We start from the raw sequence: 20,678 nt of genomic DNA on the forward strand, positions 1-20,678 counted from the left end.
AACCTTGGTCGTTAAATTTCTCCAAGTTTGTGTAAGTAACATTTTGTCTGTGTTTCACAGTAAAGTTACCCTAAAATTAAATTTAATATTATTCATGTGTCTGATTTACACGTAAACGTACAAAGAAAGCTTCAAATGAAGCACTTTGTACCAAACACGATCGAAGGCCTTCGATGCTGCTAATGCCTTACCCTCGGTCGTGGGCATCCAAGGTCAGGTGATGTTAATCCTGAGCATAGATATCCAGAAAAGGATTCTCCATCATACAGTCGCAGATGGAGAATGGATAAAAGATGGATAAAACCAAATTCTGCTCAATCATCATTTTTTAAGAGGTTAGGGATATGTGTCATAAATGAGACACATGGATAAAATTGAAATTAAATACAGAATTACTTTACTGTGAAACGTAGATCCAATGTGGCTTAAATTTGAATTATTTTAACGAAGGTGCAAAAATTATTTTTACAGCCGATCCGACCATATGTTTTTTTGTTTGTACATAATTTGCAATGAAATCTACAAAGGTGAATTCAACTTACATGTATATTATAAAGGACAATGTTTAAACATTATATGTTTAATCATTGTTGAATAACCATGTTAAGTATAATATATTTATTAATCTGAATAAGGATTATGAACATTTTACGCCGATAGGACAGTTTTTTCGCCAATGTCACGTGCGAAAATTATATCTTGCTAGGTGCACAAAGTTACTAACAAATTGCACCTGTTCGAAACCGAGGTAGATCGCTAGTTTATAAAATTACTATGAAGAATAACAAGTACACAGCGATAAAAAGCCGCGACGGTTAAATTCTGTATCAATTCGTTGGTGATATTTGTTCCGACATGTTCAAGTTGCTGCTTGTGTTGTGTGCGTGTTTGTGCGTTGGTCATGGTGCTGTCGCCATCGGCCCTTTAGAGCCCAAGCCTGAGGAATTCAGTAAGAATTGTTACATCTCTAGATAAACTGATGTTTAAAGTAAAGTAAAGAGTCGGACAAATTGATTGATTTGATTCAGTCAGATATAAAAATACTATTTCACTATATAATACGGTACTTAATCAAAGTATTATCAATTTTAGAAAAAAAAGTTACTTAAAATTTTGGCTTAATTTCGCTTTACTATGTGACGCTCAAGAACTGATAATGGAATGGTATTACTTAGATGTGCCATACCATGCATCCAGCGTTGGAGAAACAACTGAGTGGTTCTTGCGTGTTCTGTGACTTATCTAAACGAATACCGCCTAGTGTCCGACCTTGCAAATAAAAGCTCATATCAAAAATCCATTTATAAATGAGATATAGAGTTGTCCGTTGATTTCTAGGCCGCATATTTATAAAATTATTTGTACTTTATGGAAATGCTCTGTACCTAATTGGAATAGATGAAAAGAATATCTACTGAGTTGTCTAACTTTTCGTTTCATCTCAGTAGAATATACTTCACAAGCTTTAGATTTAATTCAACACTGTAACATGCATTACCGTCTACCATAGGGGCCCTCCTAAGGGGACCTCGAAGAACCAAGAATTTCTTTCACACTTTTGTGCATACGTTGACTGCTATTTATATTTTAGAAATTGCTATATTTGTAAGAAATAACTGACATCTTTATCAAACTCAAACTCAAATTCCTTTATTCAATATAAAAGCATTACACTTACTTATTGATTGTCAAATAAACACTACCACCGGTTCGGAAAAAGGAACACCCTGACCTGAGAAGAACCGGCGAAAGAAACTCAGCGGGTCTTTTTTTTCTGTTATTTTTTTTTTTGTCAAATTTATGTACATTTATGTACCTTACATAGTAGTATATGATTAGAAATAGCCAGGAGGCGATCGTTTCATTCCCAAGGTGTGCTATCAAACATAAACTCGCTAATTGTATAGTAACCTTTTGCACACAAGCGTTCCTTAACAATTTTTTTAAATTTGGCAACAGAAGCATTTTGAACGCTTTCTGGGATCCTGTTGTAGAAGCGTATACATTGCCCCACAAAAGAGTTACTGACTCTATGCAGTCGAGTAACAGGAGTAACAAGATTGTGTTTGTTCCTTGTACCAATGTTATGAGAATCACATTTTCTCATAAAAACATTAATATTTTTCCGTACATACAAAACATTACAAAATATGTATTGAGAAGCAACAGTCAATATCTTAATTTCTTTAAATCTATGCCTTAAAGATTCCTTGGCTCCTAGGTTATAGATTGTGCGAATAGCCCTCTTCTGCAGCACAAATATAGTTTGGATAGCGGCTGTGTTACCCCAAAGCATAATACCGTAGGACATTATACTATGAAAGTAACTAAAATATACTAGTCGAGCCGTATCAACATCAGTAAGTAATCTAATTTTTTTGACCGCAAATGCCGCAGAACTCAGTCTACCCGCCAATCCGTTTATGTGGGGGAGCCACTGTAACTTGGCATCAAGAGTAAGGCCAAGAAATTCAGTTGTTTCAACTGGATCCATCGATTCCCCATTGATAAGTACATCGGGTTTTACATTTTGCACATTTGGTGTGCTAAATTTTACAATTTTAGTTTTTTTATTATTCAGTCTAAGATTATTTACGCTAAACCAATGTACTATATCGGACATAGCATTGTTTACATCGTCATACTGAACCTGTTTCCTATTAATTTTAAAAACCAAAGAGGTATCATCAGCAAACAATACTATATCATGTTTGTTCCCAACAAGAAAGGGCAAGTCATTTATGTATATGAGGAATAGAAAAGGTCCAAGAATTGATCCTTGTGGGACCCCCATACCAACTGAGACCCCAGGAGACCTTGTCCCTTTAACGTCAACCCTCTGAATTCTATTGTTAAGATAGGAAGTCAGAAGGTCGAGTGCACATTCTCTAATTCCGTAGTGATATAGTTTCCTGACCAGAGTTTCATGCTGAACACAATCAAAGGCTTTGGATAAGTCGCAGAAAATCCCCAAGGCATCCTGCGACCCCTCCCAGGCCTCATAGATATTTTTTATAAGTTCGATACCTGCGTCGGTAGTCGAGCGACCCCTCATGAATCCAAATTGTTTTCTGTGAAGCAGATTGTGTCTATTGAAATATGCTAATAATTGATTTAAAATAATTTTTTCAAATATTTTGCTGAGGGTAGGTAATATTGAGATAGGCCTATAGTTATTAGGATCTGAAGTGCTACCAGATTTAAATATTGGAATGACTTTACTATGTTTCATCAGGTCAGGAAATATACCACGCTGAACACAATCATTGAATATTATTGCAAGATAAGGTGCAATCACATCAATAATTGAGTTTATCACCTTTACAGAAATACCCCATAGATCAGCAGTTTTCTTAATGTCTAATGATTTAAATGCACAAATTATGATATTGGTGTTTACAGGGGTAAAATTAAATTTTGATTTGCATTCTCGTACATTTTCTTTCACCAATGATTCGGCGACAGCTGGAGAAGAAATAAGTAACCTAGTTGTAGAAACTGGTATGTCAGCAAAAAATTGTTCAAAAACTGAAGCAACTTCCCGTTCACTATTTATGACTTTATTATTATAATTTAAGTTTAATTCGGAGCTCCGATTACCACTTCTACCAGTTTCACAATTTATAACTTTCCAGGTCATTTTTATTTTGTTATGTGCATTCTTAATTCAATTTTTTATAGTTAAAGACTTAGCCAGAAAGCACACTTTTCTAAATAATTTTGAATAGTTACTTACATAGTTGGCAAAAGTGGCACTATGATTGTACGTCCTTTCAATATAAAGCTCGTACATTCGTTGCCTACTTTTATGAATTCCAATAGTAGCCCAATCATTGAATTTCAAAAAGTTTTTTGTATTAACTGTTTTAGAAGTGAATATTGCATTAAACTTGTTTCTAATTAATTTAAATAGGTTATTATACAAAACGTTGGGATTATCACTAAGAGTTAGGTGAAGGAGATTGGCCATAATATTACTTCTAAACTTCTCAATACGACTTCTGGTCAAAGGAACAAACATTATTTTTTCACAATTGCTTATTTTATTAATATGAAAATTAAATAAAGCCTGTTGTCCACAGTGATCTGAATTTAGTTTATTAATAATCATTTTATTTTGTGGAATATGGGTTGCAAATATATTGTCTATGCAAGTTGCTGTGGAATCTGTTATTCTAGTTGGTTCTAAGAACAGATTTACCAGATTATATGAATTTAACAATGATCTGAATCTAATACTTGTGGTTGTATTATGCAGTAAATTTATATTAAAATCTCCACAAACAATAATTTCTTTATTACATTCAGATAATTTTGATAAAACATTTTCCAATACATTTTCAAACAATTCATATAATCCACTAGGGGGCCTGTATACGCATACAACAATGACACGCTCAAGCTCTGCACAGGCTATTTCTATAGTTTGCTCAATAGAAAGGCTCACAATATCTTTACGTTCCTTAAATTTAAAGTGTTTACTCATAAGTATTAAAGAGCCACCACGAATAGCTTTATTCCTACTGAACAAACTAGCCAACTGGTGCCCACTAAAGTTAAACATGACCTGATAATTCAGAAGCCAATGTTCAGTTAAACACAAAATATCAATATCATTACAGGTCAAAAATAATTCAATATCTAGGTCCTTCCCTAACATTCCTTGAATATTTTGGTGCACCAGGTTTACAATTTTATTATTAGTTATTTTCCTTTTCTTTTTATTGGCTTCTATGGTAACTATACTATTGGTGCCAGAGACTACCTCTATTGTCTTAGAGTTTAATTTAAATTACTTGGAACATATTCCAAAATATATGGTCTTGTATTATTATACTGCTCAATAGAAGCAGTTGTCTGGTCAACCAAACAGTTGGTTGATTTTGTAACAATAAAATATGATAGCGTGCTTGCTATCTGTCTCTTATAAAAATTTGATAGGTGACACCTATCACATGTCAATAAACATGAACTATTATTAATTATATTATTAATATCAATTAATTCAATTTTATTATTGATGTCATTTTTTGATACATAATAACTATTTGTCATTATATGTAACCTATTATTTAATTTAAACCTAATTGCATTTTCCTGTGGCATATCTTTAATATAAGGAAATGTGAACATTAATATTCTTTCTACATTTAAATTTAATAATTTAGTGTAATAATAATCAAGAATTTTTTTGTTCACATTTCCCCTTCTCCCAACTAGTATGATTAGTGTAGTAGAAGGACAATGAGTACAATTCAAAATACTATTCATTATATGTGAGTAACTTGCACCTGGCATACAATAATTTGTTACTAATTGTCCCCTACACATGTCATTGAGCAAAACACCCATATCTCTTCCCATTCCATCACTATAAATTTTAGTACATTTTTTGGGAGGAACATGATGTGTTTTGCTTGGTATGGCGCTGACATGAGCTGTTGACTGAGATGGAGACACCATACCAGAGCACAGCCCAGAACGATCCCCAGAGTCAGAAGCGCCCCGACAATCACAAGCATAGTGGTTTATGAGAGAGTCAAAGCGCTCCGAATTATACTTACTTAAGTCTAGTAGATTGTTCATGGCTGCGATATGACCAGTAATTTCATTTTGGGACAGTTCATATTTTTTTGATATGGTGTCTAAGGAGCTTTTTAAATATGATATCTCAGCCTGAAGAGCAGTCACATCAGCCTCATAACCTTGTCTCATATCTTTCACATTCTTATTATATTCAATCATTTTTAATTTGAGTGTATTTCTTTCCTTACAGATTTTTTCATAATTAAGGCAATTATTTCTAGATTTTATCAATTTTTGTGTTTTCTTAATATACCCATTAATTTTAATATATTTCTTGAATTTATTATTACTTAATACTAGACTGGAAGAACCCATGTCATCACCAGTCAAATCAATTGTCGAAATGTCTTTGTTACTGGTGAGCGGGGACACTAATGTGGCTTTATATCCAACCAGTTCATCATATAGACACTGGGTTTGAGAGGCCTTCAAGTTGAGGTTATTGTTTTCTAATTCTGATATATATAGTTGGGCCTTATGTAATTTAGCTTTTAAGTCATTGGTGAGCATAAGAGCTTGCTCATACTCATCTCTGCAATTATCAAACCCACTGACTATTTCTTGCAAATTATTATTTTGTTCTTCCATTTCTACATATCGTAAATGTAACTGCGAAAGCTCAGATTTTAATGCGTTGTTTTTATTAAGAATTTGCAAGAATTCTTGTTCATTATCATCCCTTTCTTTTAACAGTAGATCACACTGAGTCCTGGATGCTTTTAGTTCCTGGAGCGTCAGCTGGAGTTGTTCCTCGGCCTGACGCGCCTTGGTGCTACGAGTCATCATGTTTTATAAAAATAGAAGTTATTAGATAAAATAATATAGACGGCGTCAGTGTGATCAAACAGTTGCTATAATATTTGACTTATAAATTGTGAAATAGGGTTTCTATAGTAAGTTAGAGGGATAACAAGAAGTTGAACAAGAAAACTTTTTAAAATTGAGTTCGTTACCTGCGTAATGTCAGCTGACGAACACAACACAAGAAAACACTGCACATTAACGAACGACACTCAGTATATTAATATACTTTTTATATATTACATTAATAACTTGATTTAAATACAAAATTAAAGATAATACAGTTATTTTTTATAATAAAATAATAATTTTTATTTGTTGAGAGAAGTTTTTTATGACATTAGGCTAGTGTTGCCACAGGAAAAAAAAAAGGCTAGTGGCGATAGTCTGTATAAGTCGATAATCAAATCGTGCTCTTCATTATAGAAGATCTATTCCATGGCCATAAATTATACTATTTAACATTATACTACTTAATTCTTGTAATTTAACATTATACTACCAATAAGATCTCTAAGAGTTGACAAAAATAACCACACCGTTTATTTTAAATAATGTAACACCTAACCAGATATGTATGTGTGTGTAAATGAGGTTTATTTTACAACAGAAGATCAAGAGGGATGTTACATAGGTGATCTGAAAGCGGTCATCCCTTTCAATCAGTCAAGACCATCCGAGACTCCAGGGAATTGTATGGAGTACAGATGTAGCTCGACTCAGATCACATATGTCACGTGAGTTACTTTTATTGTTGTACATGGGAATTAATATTACCGGTTCAAAGCAAAAAAAATGTTAGTGTGTGTTTAAGGACATAAAGTCTTTCATCGCTGAGCCGAAATGGCCCAGTCGTTAGAAGGCGTGCATCTTAACCGATGATTAGGGGTTAGATACATGTTAGACGAGGTATATTCATATGCTTAATTTGTGTTTATAATTCATCTTGTGCTCGGATATCTTGAGGAAACCTGCATGCGTCTAATTTCATATAAATTCTGCCACATGTGTATTCCACCGTATTGCAAATGCCCGCGTGGCGGAATATGTTTCAAACCTTCTCCTCACAAGGGAGAGGTGGCCTCAGCTCAACAGTAGGAAATTTACAGGCTGTTGTTGTTGTTTTTATTATAAATGATCAAAGTAATAACGAGTTTTTTTGTGTCAGATGAAAATATTTCTACATTTACGGACTCACATTGAACCAGGACACGATACCTTAGCCCTGTGGTGTGGTGTGTGTTACATTTTTCGCTTAGATGCATACACCAAGTATATTTTAATCTATTTTATTTTACAGATGTGGTGCGGTGGCTGTTACGCCACCCTGTAAGAGAGTAGCGGACGAAGAAAAGTTATATCCGGACTGCTGTCCACGAGCTGTGTGTCCTTGCACTTAAGCCTCATTTACGTGTCAATATGTATAATTTTACTTACAGCTAACGTGTACGGAACCAAATACAATATACTGCTACAATTAGGTAAAACACATTACCTACATTCCTAATGATCTTTGTTTCATTATTTTCAAGATCTCTATTTCAGACCTTTATAAAATTTTGTGCTTTTTTACAAAGTTTTATTTAACATGCATTCTAATCCAAGATGGCGGACTAATTATTTTTAATGTACTCTTAAAATAATACTTCCAAATAAACGTTGAATCTGTAATCTAAAGATTTATTTTCCGGAATTCTCAAAATTCTTCTTTATTTTTCGGAGTATTGATCTGTAATGGAATGGCCTGATGCCTAATGGCTATACCAACCTCACACTACACAAAACAAACAATATTTTTGTCTATCACCATTCTAGCATATTATAACGATGTGTTCGCATATGAAGGATCACCACGATATATCGAGATTCTTCTAAATATGTGCAAATTAGTTGTGTCGTCTTTTTCGTTGCTGTTTTTGTTAAAAGTCAAATGTGGTGAAATTCAATAGGATTCAATACTTACTTTTTTCTAGTACGACCTTGTTTCGTATTTGTTATCAGCATATCTAATGGTTACAAATATCATGTAACGTTTTCTAATTACATACAATATTTTTCTGTAATACTGTTGTTTTAATGTACAAAATAAATAAGTAAATTTACATGGTGGTAGGGTTTTGTGCAAGCTCGTCTGGGTAGGTACCACCCACTCATAAGTTATTCTACCGCCAAATAATAGTACTCAGTATTGTTGTGTTCCGGTTTGAAGGGTGAGTGAGCCAATGTAACTACAGGCACAAGGGACATAAAATCTTATTTCCCAAGGTTGGTGGCACATTGGCGATGTAAGGAATGGTTAATGTTTCTTATAACCATTGTCTATGGCCGATGGAGACCACTTACCATCAGGTGTCACATATGCTCGTCCGCTAACCAATATCATAAAAAATAAGTATAACATCAAGCCTTTATATATTACGAAACACTTAAAATAACAACTTTAAAAGATACAAGTCAAAGCGCGACGCCATTAAGAATGTAAACATTTGAAGAACAAACTTATCTTATAACAAGTAAGTAAAAATTAGTTAAATAGGTACAATCTGGAAATTCATTAATATAAACCAAAAATAACTTTTGACCCAAGTGAGATCCTTGGGGTACGCCAAACGTGACCAACAAAGAATTTAAATACAGTGACAAATGCTTGGTACCTTGATCTAGCTTTTTCGGAGATAATTAAATAGATAGAAAGATTTTTAATGTTAGTAATTTTAGTCTTTAATTTGTGCTTAAAATATTTCGCTAAGTGTTAGGATTTTGGGTCCGTCTGGGTATACCTACCACTCATCAGATATTACCTCCGAATAACAATAATTAATTACTATAATTTAGTTCCAGTTTGAATGGTGTATAAAGTGAGCTAGTGTAACTGCAGGCACATGCCTCTCAGTGCATTATATGTAACGATTAATATCTTCTACAGTGCTAATGTCTATTAGCGGTGGTAATCACTTTCCATCAGATATCCCTTTGCTCTGCCTATATTATAAAAAAGAAATAAACAAGATCACAATCATTTGACGGCAGGAAATCCATGCTAATTTCTCTAAATTCTTCTAAATTAAAATGAGTCGAGATGGCCCAGTGGTTAGAACGCGTGCATCTAAACCGATGATTGCGGGTTCAAACCCAGGCAAGCACCGCTGATTCATGTGCTTAATTTGTCTTTATAATTCATCTCGTGCTCAGCGGTAAAGGAAAACAACGTGAGGAAACCTGCATGTGTCTAATTTCATAGAAATTCTGCCACATGTGTATTCCACCAACCCGCATTGGAACAGCGTGGTGGAATATGTTCCAAACCTTCTCCTCAAAGGGAGAGGAGGCCTTTAGCCCAGCAGTGGGAATTTACAGGCTGTTGTTGTTGTTGTTGTTTCTCTAAATTACCTAAACATGATCAATGTTAGCCACCCAAATATTTCTCTATCAAATTTAATTAAAAACACTCTATAAACCACCAGTCATTTTCCGCAACAGAAACATTTTATTATGTAAGCATCAAAATTCAAATTTTTGTATATATATATTTTTTTAAATATGCTATCTTGTTGTTTGCCAAATTTTTAAGATATTGTTTTTACGCGACTTCTTATCGAGTCGTGGACTGTTTAAATAATAACAAAGTGCAGTTCGGACTGTTCATAACTACAATTTTATCGTATTTGTAACTTTGGCCTAAATTTTCATTCCAAAAGTATTTTTTCGGAGAAAGCGAAAATCTATGAGACATTATTCAGGATTTATTTTGATCTAACGCGGTGAAAAGTGAATTCAACCACTTCGAAAAACGTATATGTAACCCAAAAGTCAGTGTCTTATTAATCCTTGGTATCTTCGTAAATAATATTTATATAATTTGAATAGCAGTGTTGAATTAAACAGATTTCACGTTCAGTTATTATTGATGAAGAAGGAGACGAGAAGACGAAAGAAAACAGAAAATTACATCGTGAGCAACTAATTGCTAAGACCTTGACTCCATATTATATTTATATTTGCAAAATAATATTAACGTAACAATGATTACTAGGTAAATACAAATACAAATAGAAACTGTACTAAACTAAAAACTTAACTAATTATCTACCAAGTTTATATGATATAACTTCAATGTAAGTATTGTATATTGATGGTAACATCAGAGAACAATGAACAACCGCACATAGTATTAACTGTACGGATACACAATGACCAATATAATATTTAATATGTGTATTGTTATTAATACTACCAAAAACATCAAAAGATAAGACTTTTTATAAATAATTTTTAAAACATAGCTTGTCAATTCTTTAGTAGAACTCTAGTCTCACAAAAAAATTGGAGTTTTAGGGAAAAGTAAAAAGATACGTTTGGCAGTATATGTATGAGACACGTAAAACAAATCAAATGAGCCCAAATTCGAGGTATGCATACTAGTAGACATTGGAGAGGCTACCTACCATTCTTGATACTTCATACTTTAGTATCGACATTACGAATAATAGATTCTTACAAATTTAAAATCAATACAGTCATAAAATTCATATAATTGATTTCCTAAATGAGTTTGCATACAGACTTGGTTACTAGTAAAGCAAATTAAAAGAAATAATTTAAAATTTGAGGTGTCGTAGGACATCCGGTGCGAACGAATTTGTCATCGTTGTATAAAGTATTAAATAAGCGACGTAATAAAATAAATTAACTATGTTTTACAATAATTAAATGCTTGGCGTTTGACAATTAAAATTCCGTTTAAATAAAACACACGGAATAACATAAATTTAATTAAAATAATATTTTATGAAACCATAAAGAAATAGAATAGTTAGAAGCAGAGAGTTTTCATACGATGCGATTTTTGCCAATTCACTGGAATGTAAGGCGCGTGAAAGGCCTTAGCTCCAAAAGGCAACATAACATTAAAATATCTTTATCATATATTTAAAACTAATATACAGGTGCAATGATATTTACGAATCCTTCCCACAATGTCATGATACTTCTGATATATTTTAATTAGTTTTTAAAGTAAATAGCCCGTACGTCAAAGTAATTAGCGTGACCACATTCCATACAGTCATTATGAATGTATGTAACTGTATGGATACAGGTTTCATTATTCTAATTAATAGAAACTATTCCCAGCTAAAAAGATTTGCGCACAAAAGATTTTTGTCATTATTTTTGGATTCTCATATATTTCCTGGCATCGTGTCGTGAGAGCATTTCCCCTGGCCACGAAATCGTTACTAACAAAACGTTTGCTACTCACGAGAAGATAATTGAAAGCTATTGTATATGTATAGGGATCCGCCCCGACTTCGCACAGATATAGTTTATATAGCTACCGGTTCCGGCAACACACTGAATATTTTTACAGAATATGTATAAAACTTTTAAATGAAGTAAAGTAACAACCTGGTAAATTTCTCACTGCTGGGCTAAGGCATCCTCTACCATTAAGGAGAGGGTTTGGAACATATCCCACCACGCTGTTCCAATGCGGGTTGGTAGAACGCATATGTGGCTGAATTTCGATGAAATTAGACACATGCAGGTTTTACTTAAGATTTTTTCCTTCACCGCCGAGCACGAGATGTATTATAAACACAAATTAAGCACATATATAGTGGTGCTTGCTTGGGTTTGGACCCGAAATCATCGGTTAAGATGCACGCGTTCTAACCACTAGGCCATCTCAACTATGAGAAGATAAATTATTTCGACTGGGAAAATGAAAAATTCCGGCTTTTCTTCACTACGTTATGCATGCATTATACATATAAACCTCCCCCTTTACTGACTCTTTTATTGAAGGAAATCCATATATATGTGGTACACATTTTAATCTAAAATTCACAATAAAATCAAACTAATTTTAATTTTATTCATGTCTCGCTTATGACATATATAAAGCAATAAATATAATGATTCATAATGTTAATAAAGTGTTAACAGCAGACTTTATTGCTTCCACTGGTGACAGGGGGGCTGGTTCGTTTTTTACCCAGAGGATCGGAACTGCGATTCAACGGGGAATGCTGATAGCATTCTTGCTACCATTCCGCGCGGTCAAGATTTATACGATATTTTTTTTATTCATATTTGTACATATTTAAGAAATTAATGTTATTGATTGTTATGTAAATAAATACAAATTGTTAAAGAAAACTAATAAATTAATAACAGCTTTTAAATAAATATACTTTTTAAACTTTGTGACTTTTTATTTTCTTTATTAATAAATTACATAAGTACATGCGAGGCCGGGGCGGATTACTAGTTCATAGCATTAGTTTAAAGACAAGTATAATTACGACCTGTTCACAGCGATAAAAGGCCACGTCGGTCAAACTCTGTATCAATTCATTGGTTATATTTGTTCCGACATGTTCAAGTTACTGCTTGTGTTGTCTGCGTGTCTGTGCGTCGGTTATGCTGCTGTCGGCATCGGCCCTTTGCAGCCGAAACCAGAGGAATTCAGTAAGACTTGCTTCTCTCGTGTTACTGCTGATAACACACAAAATTAACACGTGTGTTATCGGCATATCTAATGCATAGAAACGTTGTTTAGTTTATTTATTTATAATTAAAATAATTAAATTTGTTTATATACGCATGGTCAATGAATACTTATTGATATTTTAATATGACGGATACATTATTTAATTGAATAAAACCTAATGCATATATGATGTTTACTGTAAGTTTAAAAATATTCCAAATATTCTATAAATTGGTATTCTTTGTCTTATAATATATTTTATATAAAATAACTATATATACAAAGTATGACGTTATTTATTTTACGTATATATTTACTAATCAAAATAATCTTCTTAATCTATTTTCTCAGAGTTGGAAATCAGCATTTTAAAGCTTTAGTAGCTTTAAAATGCTGATTTCCAACTCTTTTACTTTATTTTTTGATCAGTGCTTAATTTTTGTTTATAATTCATCTCGTGCTCGGCGGAGAAAGAAATCATGGTGAGCCACATGTGAATCGACCAACCCGCATTCCAAACCTTCTCTTCAAAGGATACCTCACTTAGCCCAGCAGTGGGAATTTTATATGCTGTTAATGTTGTAATCCTATAAGCCGTTCTAGCGTGATTGACTATCAAACACCCATCTATTCAATCGCGTTTATAATATTAATAAGATTACTTTTATACTTTTGTGTGAAAGGATTCTAAATTAAGTTGTTTTATTACAACAGAAGATCAAGAAGGATGTTACATTAAGAGTCTGAAAACGGTCATCCCATTCGGTCAGTCAAGGCCATCCATGACTGCGGGCAGCTGTATGGAGTACAGGTGTAGCACGAAGCTAATCACATATGTCACGTGAGTTATTTTTTTACTATTTCTTAATATATATCTTTATATTTATGGTTCAAACGCGGAAAACAACCATCGAAATCTCAGGATGCTTTTGCATTTGTAATTCGCCTAGTGCAATACATCTTGTGGAAGAAAACATCGGGAAATGCTTGTGTCGAGTGAAGAAGTTTCCATATTTATAGACCCCTTGGAACAATGAGGTACAGTAACCTCCAAACTTCTTTCACGCTTCTAAAAGGACACCTTAAGCTGTTTCTTTTTTGTATTTTTTAAGTCTTGGTTGAGTCACCTGATGGTAAATGGTCACCACAAGCCACAGACAATGGACCTGTAAGAAACATTCACTATTCCCCTCATCACCAATGCGCTACCAGCCTTGGGAACTAAGATGTTATGTTCCATGTGGTTATAGTTACACTGACTCACTCACCCTTCATACCAGAACATAACAATACCAAGTACTGTTGTTTAGCGGTAGAATATCTGATGAGTGGGTTGTACCTACCCAGACGGGCTTGCACAAAGCCCTACCACCAAGTGTTGATACCTTGAAGTGTACACTGAGTGGATCAATTCATTACACGTCATAATATATGTTACAGATGTGGCGCGGTAGCTGCAGCGCCTCCCTGTAGGGTAGTAACGGATGAAACGAAGCTCTATCCCGATTGCTGTCCTCGAATTGAGTGTCCTTAAGGCTCGATAAGTCTCCATTTACGTATCAATCTGTGCTGAACTAAACTTATACTTGCAGCTGAGATGAACGGTACTTAATGTAATAAACAGCTGTAAAACATTAGGTATAAGACATTACGTACATATTATAATTAAATTATTTTCTTTCTAATTGGTTATTTTTATTTAATTCCAAGATTTCTATTTCAGATTACAAAATTTAGTTAAACCTATGTTTTATTTTTTATTGTTTTTATTAAATTATTAAAAATATATCAGCCGCGAATGTATTTCCCGTCGGAATAATTACTGAAGTTCGAAAATTCATCATCTAATCTGTGTAACATAGAATGAAAGTGTCTATGGAAGTAAGTATTGAAAGCTAGAAGTATGGAAATCTTAATTTAGTATTCTGATGATACAAAAAGACTTCTTAAATACCATTTCAAAAATTCGTCGCCTAAGAGTGTGAAAAATGTTATGTTTATTAAAAATATTTTTTTTTCCGATTACCCCATCGAGTACATAGCAAGTACATCAATCAAATTAACGTAAACGCACACAACATGTTATTAATACATAGAAGTGTTAAAAAAACCCAATTAATGTTATTCTTTGATAAGCGATGCAATTGTAATTTATGATACGGTGGAGCCCTTTGACACGAGTGTGTATCTCAACGAAAATCTTTATCATTCCTTACACTGTGAATGCTAACGTATTATTATAATTTAATATTTATTAGTGTTATCATAACTACCACTTAACTGAGAGCACTGGTCGTCTCAAAAGTTGGTACAGAAATGGGTCAATCAACAAAGGAAATTACAAGATCAATTGTCAAAAATCAATCATTGCTTTTGGGAAAAACCGGAAAACAATCTTGGCGTTTTTATTTTCTTGTACAAATAACAAGTTTGTTTGGAAAAAATTGTGTCAGACAAAATCTTCTAAATATTGTAATAATCTTTCATTTACTAAATTATTCGGCTAATTAATTTTTATTTAATAATCTCGTAATAATTATCGTTTAAATGAATATAATATACAGTCGTTATAAATAGTCAAATTTAAAATAGTCTCTCCTGGCTCGTACCCGACGCAGAGCTGCCCATAATGCACAGGCTGCATTTCCACGCTATTTACTAAATTAATCATCTTTTATGGATTTTGTTTTTGAGACCATATTGTAAAAGCGTATACGATATGCCCACGAAAGAATTACAAACATAACCTACTTGTCTTCTCGCTAAAAGACAATTAAACTTGCTATTGTGTATTTGAACTTCATGATAAGGAACACTCTTTTTAAATGTACAGTCGGTGTAAGAAAAGGTTGGTCATCTTAAGATCTATTTTCGTGTGCTCAGTAAGAGCGATAATCTACTTTGTCGATTGAGAATGACATATTGTGTCACAATGATTTGATATTTAGATTAAAACGTACTGAGAGTTTTAGACTTGACAAAGGAATGAATTTCAAACGAAGGTTTTCTTACCCTGACTGTACTTATATCACTAATACCTAGTATATTTGGTGAATTCGTAATATTACGATTGCCTTAATTTTTGTGTAAATTTTAATCGATTTATCAAGATTAAAAGAACACAATTTTATCCATTATATACAAAATAATAAAATCCGGAAAACAGCAAAAAAATCTTTGATATTCATTGTAGTAGTACGAAAACAGTACGATAACGACAAGTTCACAGCGATAAAAGGCCACGACGGTCAAACTCTGTGTCAATTCGGTGGTGATATTGGTTCCGATATGTTCAAGTTGCTGCTTGTGTTGTCTGCGTGTCTGTGCGTCGGTTACGCTGCTGTCAGCATCGGCCCTTTGATGCCGAAACCGAAGGAATTCAGTAAGAATTGTTACCGCACTTGAATAGTCCACTCAGACCTATTTGTAACCTAAGAACTAGAGTCCACTTTCGGAATAATTTTCGCAATATATTTACAAAAATGTAATGTATGTATCACAAACTTAGTGGTAGATAGTCGGGAACAGCAATACTTAGCATTGGAATGTTCCAGTTTCCAAGGTGATTGAGTCACTGTAACTACAGGACAAGGGACATAACATATCAGTACCCAAGGTTGTTGGCATATTGACAGTGTGAGGGAGGGTTAATATTTCTTACAGCGCCAATATCTTAGGGCGGTGACCACATTACATCAGGTGGGCTATTTGGCCGTCCGCCTACTTATTACATAACATAACAAACTCTAAATAAATAAAATCATTTTGAATCATTTTGATGGAAACAGTGACAAACACTGTATAAATACGTGAAGTAAACTTGTATTACTAAGGTTTCAAATAAGTTATTTCCTCAACATTCCTGGGTCTGCGAATTCAATGCTGTAACAACATTTCCTAAAAGATTTTACGCTCGTTCACAACTAATTATGAAACAGATGCATATAAATATGGTTATTTCAAATACATTTTACTATATTGTTTAAGAAGCTTAACTCTCCTTCTCACCGGTTTGTCTCGTGTGTAAGAATACGTAAACAAGTACACACACACAAACACACATGATACACAATGTAATAAAATTATACCATGTTATACAAAAGCGAACCAACCTGCCACGAGCACGGGTGATAATGAATACTAGTAACTTACTAAAATCGCCCTAATTTTCAAATAATAGATTACATTTTTTCGCTACGTACCAATGTCAATACATAATAATAAGTATGTGTATGAGTTTACAACATCAAAATTTGTTTTATAACAGAAGACCAAGAAGGATGTTACATAGATAGTCTGAAAGCGGTCATCCCATTCGGTCAGTCAAGGCCATCCAAGACTGCGGGCAGCTGTATGGAGTACAGGTGTAGCTCGACGATGATACAATACGTCACGTGAGTTATTCTTTATTTCATGTCTTACTTACATCTCCCAGTGCTCGGTAGTGAATCTTTACTTTAAATTTTCGTCGACACTACGTAACGCAATTTTGACATAATATAATATATAAAAAACTTCTATAAGCGTACTAACTAATATTGCGCTGCATCTTGTGCTATAGTTTTCAAGTAATTTGATTTATTAGTTTGCTAGTTTAGCTCTATGTATTCTTTTTAAATATAAATATGTGCCAACCTTTTCATTGTCTGACTGTAAAATCTAATGAATGTTAACTTGAAATGTCTTATCGCTGCTAATGACAAATCTTTTCTCGATTTACTTGTCACTGTCTGATCGTCTACTAAATCTTCCAATCCAAATTTTGCAGCAACTATTGCCAAAATAAAAATAAGTGAAATTAATATATCCTCATGTATTAATATAGAATATAAATTATTTTCAGATGTGGTGCGGTGGCGGCGGTGCCCCCCTGTAAAGTGGTATCGGACAAAGCGAAGCCCTATCCAGCCTGTTGTCCTCGAGTGGCGTGCCCTTAAGCCTCGTTAAGACTCCATGTACGTGTTTGTAATTTCTTAAATGCAACTAAATGTAATTACCCTGCTTTAAAATATAATTTTTAAGAAATCTGTGGTCAATATTGTTGTGAATATAATAAATCGTTGTTAATTATTAAAAACTTGTTGAATTATTTATTCTAAGAATTCTGTTAGTTCCTATAAATAAAAGTATATAAATTGTAAAGTTAATTTTGTATGCTCATGTAAACATTGTCACAAATAAAAAACTTATTATTTCTTTAGGTGTTAATAATCTGTGGAACTATTATAAAAGATACACTACAACTAGCCGTAGAACACAAAAGAAAATTTTCTGAAAGGGGAATGTGATATTACAAATATTATAAAGATACTATTATAAGTATACGTATAAAGATTATACGTATACAGTTTACAGATACACGCACCAAGTGAACATCTATTCTGTAAGCACATCGATATAAACGTACGTGTACGCATACCTATACGCATCAAATTTAGGATGTATTTATAGACTATATTATACTATAGGCTACAAGGTAGTAATTGAGATTAAAAAATACTTCATTTAAATAAAAATATTCCGTCATTACTTTTTTTAAGTATGTGATCTTGGCCGCCAAATTTTCAAAATATTCTCTTCGCCTGACTTCCCGACGACTCGTGTAGTCTTGAATAATAAACGAATGTACAGTCCTAAGTTTTATTTACCGAACACATGGATATCTACAGTTCTATCATCAGTGTCTATCAGTGTCTTATAAACTTTATAATGCACGACACCTCTTCTTTTAAATATATTTTCAATTCAATTAATTTTTTTTGTTTAATGGATTAAATATATTTAACAAATTTCATAATTCGCTGACGTCACGATCATTCGACGTCACATGACTGGACTTTGACAAATGAATCACAGAATAAGCAGTTTTGACATTTAATTGTAGTGGCTTCACCTATGCATAAAAATATGCTTAATTCTTGATATTTAATGTCAAGATCGTTTCTAAAATACGTAATGTTTGAAATGATCTTGACATTTGTCTTAGGAATAAGGATTTACTTTACCTCCCACACTTTAAGTCTTATGTATACATACATATTTAATTTTTAATTCACTTTGTCTATGACGTAAATGTTTTTTTAGCTCTTATTTTGTATAAAATTATTATAGATTTGCTTTAAAAGACCTTGCAGCAGTTGCGCTTAAAAACAATAGATTATTTACCGATGTTGATGCGACTTCCAAGTCGTAAATAATAATCTAAGCTATTGCGTCACAGTATATTTACAATAATATTATGTATATTCACAGTAGCATTGATCACTTTGATAAAATCAGTGATAATCGTTGTATGTGCACTAGGAGTAAGGATAAGCTTATAATGCCAAGTTTCCGACTCCGCAAAATCAATAAATTCTTCTTGGAGCAAGGAATCCGTCTCTATAATAAAATTACGCAGACATTTTTAACTTTGCCGTTTCGTAAATTCAAATCGTTTGTAAAAAATACATTGGTAAAAAAAGTGTATTATTCGATACAAGATTTAAACATGATAAAAAAGCGTGGAGTTAGTTACCTGTTGACTTCCAAGCAAGATATATTAATTTAAAAAAATTTATTAACTAACATAACTTTGTATTTTTTTAATGTTGTAAAAGAGCAACTACTGAATTTCTTGCCAGTTCTTCTCGGTAGGATCTACTTTCCGGTGGTGGTGTAGCTTCACTTAATTGTAAAATGACGATTCAAAAGTGCTTGTAAAAGCCTACTTGAATAAAGTTTATTTTGATTTTGAATGTAAAATAAATGCGAGCAACCAGACCAAAAAAGAATATAACATACCTATGTTATATCCTTTTTTGGTTTGAGGCGTTTTAAATAATTATTAATTCGGTAATTAATAATTAAACCTAGAACTAAATTAATCTATGGCCTACGTTTATGTTATTTATATGAATATTTATTGAAGTTTTAAAAAGTATAGAATCTGTTTTTCCGAATGCTCGCCGAATTGACAACATATAACATTTACGTGATCTTCGTTGCATGAATAATAAAATTATGTGCTTTGGCACCGGAAGATTTGCAGAGGAAAGTAAAGGTGCCACTTTGCTCACGACCGCCTATTAGACTTAAAATATCGTACCATTCATATCAATTTATTCAAAATTTTCGATCTAATTTTTTTCATTAAGATTTGTTTTCACTAAGTGCTTATTTTTTTAGTTACAAATTAAAGTTTATTGCGTATAAAATAATGTACTTTTTGGCTTGCAAAACAAGAACAGACTTAACATGTGAGTATAATAGTACTAGCTGAACCTGCGGCTTTACTGGCGCGAAATTTATAAAACTATACCTATATCAAACAAACAGTAGCCCTCGTTTTTACTCACTCGAGTGATGAATTAAAAAAGCCTATATTCACCCCCAGGACATAAACTATCTTTTAAAAAAAATCATCTGAATCAGTTCAACAGTCTAAGCGTGTAATTTTGGTGAGAAATTTACAATTCTGCAGCAAATTATGAAGGTTACAATGTGTGGTAGGTCTACCTAACTAACCAACCAAAACAGCGTAGTAGCAAATGCTCTTTCTCATAAAAGGGAGAGGAGGCCTTAACCCAGCAGTGAGAAATTAACAGACTATCTTTTACTGAAGGCCTTCGTGCAAGTTCGTCTCGTTCGTCAAAATACATTATAAATTATCTAGCTGACCACACTACTGATTACGAAAAGAAATATCTTTGAACTCTAAAATAGCGGGGAACTTCTGAGTCTTAGGGTCTACTATTTCTTTTATTTATATTTGATTTCTCTTTCGTAAGAAGTAACCATTTTAATGTTGTCTTAAATT

At 33.1% G+C, this 20,678-nt stretch overlaps 2 protein-coding genes across 2 annotated transcripts; both read left to right on the forward strand.

The window, feature by feature from the left end:
- Positions 1-712: 712 nt before the first annotated feature.
- LOC124539258 lies at positions 713-14,525 on the forward strand. Its single transcript, XM_047116579.1, has 6 exons — positions 713-949; positions 6,998-7,124; positions 7,688-7,779; positions 12,679-12,858; positions 13,595-13,721; positions 14,321-14,525. Exons 1-6 carry the CDS (start codon positions 856-858, stop codon positions 14,412-14,414), a joined length of 714 nt encoding a protein of 237 aa, XP_046972535.1. The 5' UTR covers positions 713-855; the 3' UTR covers positions 14,415-14,525.
- A 1,604-nt stretch (positions 14,526-16,129) lies between these two features.
- LOC124538725 (la1-like protein 15) lies at positions 16,130-18,076 on the forward strand. Its single transcript, XM_047115890.1, has 3 exons — positions 16,130-16,262; positions 17,148-17,274; positions 17,724-18,076. Exons 1-3 carry the CDS (start codon positions 16,169-16,171, stop codon positions 17,815-17,817), a joined length of 315 nt encoding a protein of 104 aa, XP_046971846.1. The 5' UTR covers positions 16,130-16,168; the 3' UTR covers positions 17,818-18,076.
- The last annotated feature ends 2,602 nt before the right edge of the window (positions 18,077-20,678 follow it).

Source organism: Vanessa cardui, chromosome 2 (assembly GCF_905220365.1).
Source record: "Vanessa cardui chromosome 2, ilVanCard2.1, whole genome shotgun sequence".
In the NCBI taxonomy this organism is placed as follows: domain Eukaryota; kingdom Metazoa; phylum Arthropoda; class Insecta; order Lepidoptera; family Nymphalidae; genus Vanessa; species Vanessa cardui.